General features: G+C 32.3%; 1 protein-coding gene and 1 long non-coding RNA gene across 2 annotated transcripts; both read left to right on the forward strand.

Moving 5' to 3' along the window:
- The first annotated feature begins 3,917 nt into the window (after positions 1-3,917).
- LOC101489594 (uncharacterized) lies at positions 3,918-6,653 on the forward strand. The gene is made up of 3 exons (XM_073369229.1): positions 3,918-6,147; positions 6,230-6,335; positions 6,418-6,653. Exon 1 carries the CDS (start codon positions 3,929-3,931, stop codon positions 5,756-5,758), a length of 1,830 nt encoding a protein of 609 aa, XP_073225330.1. The 5' UTR covers positions 3,918-3,928; the 3' UTR covers positions 5,759-6,147; positions 6,230-6,335; positions 6,418-6,653.
- Positions 6,654-6,838: 185 nt separating this feature from the next.
- LOC105852847 (uncharacterized) lies at positions 6,839-7,356 on the forward strand. The gene is made up of 3 exons (XR_001144743.3): positions 6,839-6,873; positions 6,965-7,037; positions 7,154-7,356. It is a non-coding gene; the product is annotated as an uncharacterized lncRNA (long non-coding RNA).
- Positions 7,357-9,398: the final 2,042 nt, after the last annotated feature.

Below are 9,398 nucleotides of genomic sequence, written 5' to 3' on the forward strand. Positions count from 1 at the left end.
TTAAAAAAGCGCTGTAATATGCATTCCTTTATTTCAATTAGATCTCTTTTTGGGATTATAACAACAATCTCCTTCATAAATCGTAATATACAGTATCCGCAGTCTATGTTGTTAGTTTGACGAGAGCACTATAAAATAAAACATATAAGTCAATAAATATTTGTGGATTGATTGTTAATGAAATTTTAAAGCCATACATTTCAAACCTTTATTAGAATTCATGTGATTTATTTGATTTTTGCTTCGACACTGTAGCACCCATTTGAGCTCGGAAAACTTGTAAAACACTATCAAATAAATGTGATTATTAGCATTAACAGACACATTATATATATATATATAAGAAATAAATGAATAAATGAATACAATACCTGAAGAGTGCGAAGAAATACGTAGAGTTCATAAGGTTACGGTTTCGTTTAAGAAGAAACAACGAGAATGCGCAGAAATACGAACGGTTCGTAGGACATAGTAGGGTTCTCATTGAGAAGAGTATGTAATAATGTTCGTAGGGATAGTAACAAATATGGAGATGATTTGCAATGGAGATGGTTAACAATATGGTTCGTAGGACATTAGGGTTCGCAATGAGAAGGATAATGAAGAGGAGAAGGACACTGAAGTGTAGTGAAGTTTATGTAATAAAGAGGAAACTGAAACGATTTACTGTTATATTTTATTTTTTAAAAGCCTATTACAGCGCTTTTTTTAAAAAGCGCTGTAAAAGACCTCCTTATTTTACTTTTAAAAGCCTATTACAGCGCTTTTTTAAAGAGCACTGTAAAAGACCTCCTTATTTTATTTTTTAAAACCCTATTACAGCGCTTTTTTTAAAGAGCGCTGTAAAAGAGCGCTGTAAAAGACCTCCTTATTTTACTTTTAAAAGCCTATTACAGCGCTTTTTTTAACGAGCGCTGTAAAAGACCTTCTTATTTTACTTTTAAAAGCCTATTACGGCGCTTTTTTAAAGAGCGCTGTAAAAGACCTCTTTATTTTACTTTTTAAAAGCCTATTACAACTCTTTTTTTAAAAAGCGCTGTAAAAGACCTTCTTAATTTATTTTTTAAAAGCCTATTACAGCGCTTTTTTTAAAAAGCGCTGTAAAAGACCTTCTTATTTTATGTTTTAAAAGCCTATTACAGCGCTTTTTTTAAAGAGCGCTGTAAAATACCTCCTTATTTTAGGTTTTAAAAGTCTATTATAGCGCTTTTTTTAAAAAGCGCTGTAAAAGACCTTCTTATTTTATTTTTTAAAAGCCTATTACAGCGCTTTTTTTAAAGAGCGCTGTCACTACAAGAAAATAGACATATACCTACAGTAGCTTATAGTAACAAAATTAAAAACTGTAGGTATAGATAAACTATACCCACAGATAAATTATTATTGTTGGTATAGGTGTCTTATACCTTCGGTAACATAAATTTGTCGCTAATTGTTATAGTTACACAATTAAATTTGTGGCTATAGACATCAAAATTTTAAAATTAATATTTTTTAACTCAGCCAAAATCTTAATTATTTGTAATAATAATTTTGTATAAATATTTGTTCAATGTAAGCAAAAATAATTTATTTGAGGCAAAATCCTATTTTTTTAATACACCAAATTTCAATGGAGCCAAAATCTTAATTTTTTAAATGGGGGCAAAAAAATTTCAATTAAGCTAAAATCAAAATTTTTTAAATGAAGCCCAAACAAAAATTTAATGGAGTAAAAAAAAAATAATAGAGCCAAAATGTTAATCAGTACCAAATAAACCCTTTCCCCCCAAAACCCCTAAAACCTAAAATGAGTAACAGATCTTCCCTTTCTCCCCAAAACCCCTAAAACCTAAAATGAGTAACAGATCTTCCCTTTCTCCCCAAAACCCCTAAAACCTAAAATGAGTAACAGATCTTCCCTTTCTCCCCAAAACCCCTAAAACCTAAAATGAGTAACAGATCTTCCCTTTCTCCCCAAAACCCCTAAAACCTAAAATAAGTAACAGACCTTCTTCTTCTTCTCGCCGTCGACCAACCAATCCCGCCCAATCTGTTTGCTTCTCGCCGTCGACCAACCAATCTCGCCCAATCTGTTTCCTTCTTCTTCTCGCCGTCGACCACCGTTCTCGTCATCACTGTGACCAGCGTGCATCATCGGTAACTTTTAATATTTGTACTGTTTATATATTTATGTGTGTTGCTCTTTGTAATTTCTGTGTTGTTCTTTGTAAACCTGTGCTTTGAATTTTTGTTCTTTGTTATTTGTAATTTTCTGTTCTTTGTTCTTTGTTATTTGTAATTTTTGTTCTTTGTTCTTTGTTATTTGTAATTTCTGTTCTTTGTTCTTTGTTATTTCTGTGTTGCTCTTTGAACCTATGATTTTAAACCTGTGCTTTGAATTTCTGAACGTGTGCTTTGAATTTATGAACCTGTGCTTTGTAATTTTTGTAATTTCTGAACACTAGCTTGTATCATAACAAATTAGTATCTGCTTCTATCTAATCACCCACCAATGAAAAGGAACGTTTCTCATAGGAAGCCCCTAGGAAGATGGCCCGTCTTTTATTACGGCATGGGACATATGCTTAATGACATAACTGCTGCTTGCTGGTTCACCTATCTATTACTGTTCTTGAGTGATATTGGACTTTCACCAAGGTGCATTTTGTGATCAACTTTTTGTATTTAATTTTTTTGCACATTTTGTCAACTAGTGTAGGTAACTTTTATGCAACTGCTTGTTAATTGATGTAACTGAAAATTGAAAAGGAAGATTTGTTAAAGTTTCCTGCTGTTACAGATTTTATAGATTAGAAGAAATCCAATGGATATGTATGGAGGAAACAGCCTCTATCTTGCATAATGGATTTAAACATATTTGCAATACGGAATCAGTTTAATTGGATGCTAAAATTTATACAATTAGTTGCAGAAAAGCACATGATGTAATTGGTTGTCTTCAATATGCGTAGATGTGTTAATTGAGGTGGATCGTGAACTTATAAACACACATACTATGTCATTTTACTCATCTTAGGCTGTTTCTATCGATTGTGACAGATTTTTTTGTTTGTATATTGCTATTGTTTTGTGAAATTATATTTAATTTTGATCGCGTGTATGTTAATTTATTTTTGGGTTTGACATCATTAGCAAATTGTCTTTACTTAAAAAGTTGCAACAGCAAACAAATGATTGAATGAGATTTATCTAAAATAGTTTTTAATAATGTAGGTTTCTTGTTTAATTTCAAGTTTTTTAATGATTGAATGAAATGTTCAATTCAAAATCAAGTGCATAACAGCAATTATGTGCATTGAATTTACCTATAAGTAGGCCATTGTGAATCATTTGTGTCAATCATATAAGAAACTTTTAATTTATATACTTTTAATTTACAATTTTTTTGACCCTTTTATGTTGAATACCATGATTTGATGTTGTTGTTGAATACCATGTTCTTCATTTGAATTTTAAGATTGTTAATTTTTTAGGACTTGCATCATCCATTTTCAGTTAATTTTTCCAAATGGATAGAGAATGGATGTGTGATCCATCCAAAAAAAGTGAAGAATATATTCGAGGAGTTAATGAATTTCTTGAATTTGCTTTTCAAAATTCACAAATCAATGGAAAAATAATGTGCCCTTGTACAAAATGTGCCAATTGCCACTCTTATTCTCGCGTATGTGTTTATGAACACTTAACAGATCCACATCGTGGATTTCTTAGAGGCTATAGACAATGGATATATCATGGTGAAAAACCTAGAACTTCAAGTAGCGCTACTAAACAAAATGTAGAAATGGAGCATGACATGGATGGATTAGTTCATGATGTATTTGGAATTCATTCTACAGAAGAGCCAATTTGTGGTGAAGGTGAAAGGATTCCCGAAGTTAGAGAAAACTCTAAATTTTACGAATTTGTAAAGGAGAATGAGCAAATGCTTTACCCCAACTGTAAGAAGTATAGCAAGCTATCATTTATGGTACATTTGTATCATTTAAAGTGTCTTCATGGGTGGAGTGACAAGTCATTCTCCATGTTGCTTGATTTACTAAGAGATGCTTTACCAGAAGAAAATGTTTTGCCAAAGTCATATTATGAAACTAAAAAGATTGTTTCAGGATTAGGTTTGGGGTATGAGAAGATCCATGCTTGTCCCAATGATTGCATATTATATTGGGATAAATATGCCAAATATGAAGTATGTCCAAAGTGTAGTACGTCAAGGTGGAAAACAACAAATGAAGACGTACAAGGTAATGGAATGGAGACTTCTGAGAGGCGAAAGAAGATACCAGCAAAGATCCTTCGATGGTTTCCATTGAAACCAAGGTTGCAAAGGTTATACATGTCCTCCAAAGTTGCAGAATCAATGAGATGGCACCATGAGAGTAGATTGAATGATGGTTCTCTTAGGCATCCAGCTGATTCCCTTGCTTGGAAGAATTTTGACGCTCGATATCCAACATTTTCGTTAGATCCTCGTAATGTTCGATTAGGAGTGGCTTCAGATGGTTTCAATCCTTTCAAGACTATGAGTATTACTCATAGCACTTGGCCTGTCATTCTAATTCCTTACAATCTTCCTCCTTGGATGTGCATGAAACAACCATACTTCATGTTATCACTATTAATTCCGGGTCCAAAAGGTCCTGGAAATAACATTGACATTTATCTGCAACCTTTAGTACAAGAGTTGCAAGAGTTATGGGATGATGGAATTGAAACATTTGATGCCTATAAGAAAGAGACATTTCAACTTCGTGCAGCTATGATGTGGACTATTAATGACTTTCCAGCATATGCTAACTTGTCTGGATGGAGTACTAAAGGTCAATATGCATGTCCATGTTGTGGTATTGAAACTACCTCGCAGTGGTTACGTCATGGTAAAAAATTTTGCTACATGGGTCATCGTCGTTGGTTATCTCCCAAACATAAGTGGAGATTGAATAGTAGGGATTTTGATGGAACACGAGAGCTAAGGATCCCTCCTAAAAGACTTGATGGGACTGATATTTTAAGACAAATAGATGAATGTAGAGAAAAAGGTCTAGCAAATGGAGCACAACCTTGGAAAAAGAAGAGCATTTTCTTCACATTGCCTTATTGGCAATATAATGTATTGCGTCATAATCTTGATGTGATGCACATTGAAAAGAACGTATGTGACAACATTATTGGTACATTGTTAAACCAAGAGGGAAAATCCAAAGATAATTATAAGGCACGAGCTGATCTTGTAGATATGGGCATAAGAAGTATGCTCCATCCTCAACCAAGTCCTAATATAACTACAACGCGTTTGCCTAGAGCATGCTATCAAATGACTAACAAAGAAAAGGAATCTTTCCTAAGCATTCTCAAGAATGTAAAAACTCCAGATGAATGTTCATCAAACATCCCACGTTGTGTGCATGTCAAGCAACACAAGATGTTTGGATTGAAAAGTTACGATTGTCATGTTTTGATGCAAGAGCTTCTTCCAGTAGCATTACGGGGTTCATTGCCAGATAAAGTCACTTCAGTGTTAGTTGATCTTTGCAATTTCTTCAAGCAAATTTGTTCTAAGGTACTTAATGTGGAATTTCTATCACAATTGGAGTCTCAAATAGTTATCACACTTTGTCAGTTGGAAACAATTTTTCCTCCTTCATTTTTTACTGTTATGATGCATTTGGTAATTCATTTGGCACACGAAGCCCAAGTTGCTGGACCGGTACAATATCGATGGATGTATCCGATTGAGAGGTATGTATGTTTATAAAAATTGGTTTAATTAAAAGTGTTAAACAAGTTTTTTTGGATGTTGAGAACATAAATATTTTAAATTTTCTTCACTTTCAGGTTTCTTCTTACTCTTAAGTCCTTTGTACGTAATAGAGCCCATCCAGAAGGATCAATTGCAGAGGGATTTTTGGCCAATGAATGTTTGACGTTTTGTTCGCAATATCTATCTGGGGTAGAAACTAGGTTCAATAGACCTAACAGAAATGACGATGAAGTCTCTGGAAGGCCATTAGGGATAAAGAAACAACAAAAGTTACGATTAGGGAAGAGGAAGAAAGTGAGTAGAACTAAACTTGACAAGAAAGAGTTAGCACAGGCACATAGATATGTGCTTTCTAATTGTGATGCAGTTGCTCCATTTATAGAGTAAGTCACATATCATATTTCAATTTTATACAATTGAAATTTTTATTACATTTTATTTTAACTCTATTACTGTTACTTTTAGAGAACACATTTTACATCTTAAGAGACAGTGTCGACCACGACGATTGACACAAGTTGAAATTGACAAGCAACATGGTCAAAAATTTATTGAGTGGTTTAAACTCAGGGTGAGCATATAATAATTTAATTATTTAAATTTTACTGATTGTTTTTATATATAAACTTACTATATTTCATGAAATATTTTAGATCCAGCGTATGGATGAACAAAAGAGCTCAGAAGTTACTCATGAACTTAGATGGTTATCCCGTGGACCATCTGAGGTAGTAAGAAGATACACAGGTTATGCGATTAATGGTTTTAGATTCCACACAAAGAAGAGAGAGAGATTTTTGAAAACACAAAATAGTGGAGTTGTTGTAAAGACAAAGACCTCAAAAGATGAAATTAATTACTATGGGGCAATAACTGATACACTGCTGTTGGATTATTCTGGAAAGTACAAGTTTGTGTTATTTAAATGTGATTGAGTTGATATTAATAAAGGTATCAAGAAAGATAAGTTTGGCATGACGCTTGTCAATTTCAAATTTTTAAAACATACTGGGAAAAATATTTGTGATGACCCATTTGTGTTTGCATCACAAGCTAAAAAGGTGTTTTATATATAAGATGTTAATGATATAATACAAGCTGCAAGACAGGTATATCATAAGTTATTAATCTTATCCAACTAATTTCATAAGTTCCATAATCGTATTTTTCATAAGTAATATTTTCTATTTTTTGTGATAGGTTCCTGATGCTACTAGTGCTCAAAACCATTTGAATTCACTTAGTCCAAACAACAACGAAAATAATGAAAATGGTAATTAGATAGTATTAGTTAATTTTAATTAAAATCATTAACATTTTCTCTATTTTATTAGTAATATTTTTATGTGGAATCGTGTATTTATTCATTTGTTATTTTATTGATTGTAGGTGAAGATTAAAAGCTAATTTGTTGTTGAAGATGGAATATTGGCAATTTAGTGGACTCTATTTCTTAATATTTTTTGAGATTGTTATGTATGACACAAGATGTCTATTTTAAATGTCTATTTTTTGAGGTTAAGGGTTTTGTTTTATCGTTGTAAGACTTTTATATTAATTTTTAATATATACAATGAACACCTTTTATTTTATTTTGAGTCTTAGATATATATATTTCATTGTATATTTATATTTGGTTAATTTTATAAAATAAATTTTAAATTATTATATAATTTTTGTTGATAACAAAAAATTAATATTTATAATAAATTAATTACTCTTAAAACCTATACCAACAGAAAAAAAGTTGTCACTTAAATGTATAGCAACAGAATCAAAACCGTAGGTATAATTTGTATAAATTATGGCTAAAGTATATACCAACAATGAAATATCCGTAGGTAAAATCAAATGTTTACCGCAACGAAAAAAATTCTGTCACTATACCCTGTAGCCACGGCGAAAATCCGTAGGCATTGGGCGATTATATACCACGAAAAAAAACCCCGTCGGTATAGGTAAATTTGCCTATCCCTACGGTTTTTATACGTTTACCTACAGATTTTCACTGTCGCTAAACGTTCAATTTCTTGTAGTGTGTAAAAGACCTCCTTATTTTACTTTTAAAAGCCTATTACAGCGCTTTTTTAAAGAGCGCTGTAAAAGACCTCCTTATTTTATTTTTTGAAAGTCTATTACAGCTTTTTTACAGACTTTTTAAAGCGCTTGTCCAAAAGCGCTGTAAAAGACCTTCTTATTTTTTTTTAAAAACCTTTTTACAGCACTTTTCCAAAAAGCGCTCTAATAGGTCCTTTAATTATGTGAAATCAAATTCTTTTACAGCGCTTGTCAAAAAAGCGCTGTTGTATCCTCCGTTATTTTTAAAATATCATACAACAGCGCTTGTATTTAATAAGCGCTATAAAAGACGCGCTATAAAATGTCATTTTTGGCGTAGTGTTTCCTCGACATTTTAACTCTTATGCACGAGGATGGAATAGTTTTTGATCTCCAACAGTCCTATAATGCCTCTTATTTCTGGTTTCAAGCCGCATTCAAAATTGGTAATTTTCCACTCTTCGTCTGGTGCATACCAAGCATGGGGCAAAAATCTTACCTGTTTTTCAAATTTTGCTACATACTTAGCCATTGTCATGCCTCCATGTTGCATGTGGATGGACTCTAACTCTTTCTACTTTCTCACACTTTTGGATAATGCTTATCCAAGAAAGTTGATTCAAAATGTTCTCAATCTAATGGTGTTTTCAAAGTTAGCATACGAGCCTTCGCTCCTTTCCACCAATGTTCTACTTCACCCTTTAGTAGGTGTGTGGAAAATACTACCTTATGTTCCTCTAACACTATACTACTTAAAAAGCTTTATTTATCTCTTTGAACCATGCTTGTAACTACAACAATATATAGTTTACATAACATCCTATGAAATAACATTGCACAAAATATTAATACATCATAATAACATAATATCATTATCTATTTGCCCAAGTCCAAACTCAAGTCCTCTTATCTACTATAATACATAAAAATATGGGGTGAGATAATAATCTCAAGAAGTTCTATAAAAAGGGGAAGGCATTTTATTATATTTCTGTTTAAAATGAATTTTTTTCTTTAACATGATAAGTTTTATTAAATTCTTAAAATTCAATCATTTTCCATAAGTTATGGAAAATTTATCCCAATTATTCTAAACGATTGACCACCATGAATTACAGCTTGGCCGTAATGACCATTACGGCCGTAATGTGTGCACATGGCCACGTTCCACGACCGTCATAATCTTGCGTGCTTTCTTATCCCGTTCCTGACCATTTAAATTTTTACATTGAGGACAATTTTTTACCCTAGCATTGGGGATACACTTTCTTGTTTTCTTAGTGTTTTAATTTCTTTTTCTAGTTTTGAAATAAAAATAAATAAATAATTTCTCTTTTCTTCAAAGAAATCCTTTTGATGTCCTTGAAAGGGAACCATAACTTCGGTGCATGTTGTTGCCAAATAGTCAATTAATTCACGTTCAGAAGCCACACTTTCAGTTTGATAAAGTACCATACTCTCTAATAGTATCTTCTCATTGATTTAGCTACTAAATGTGAGTTTTGGACTTATATAGGAGCTTGTGTTACATCGTCAAATATTATGCCCCTTTCTTTGCTTTGAATGATGATTCACC

This window comes from Cicer arietinum, chromosome 5 (assembly GCF_000331145.2).
Source record: "Cicer arietinum cultivar CDC Frontier isolate Library 1 chromosome 5, Cicar.CDCFrontier_v2.0, whole genome shotgun sequence".
Lineage (NCBI taxonomy): Eukaryota > Viridiplantae > Streptophyta > Magnoliopsida > Fabales > Fabaceae > Cicer > Cicer arietinum.

Excerpts from the sequence above, each read along its gene's own strand:
- LOC101489594 (XM_073369229.1), top strand. The coding sequence starts at position 3,929 with ATGCTTTACCCCAACTGTAAGAAGTATAGCAAGCTATCATTTATGGTA.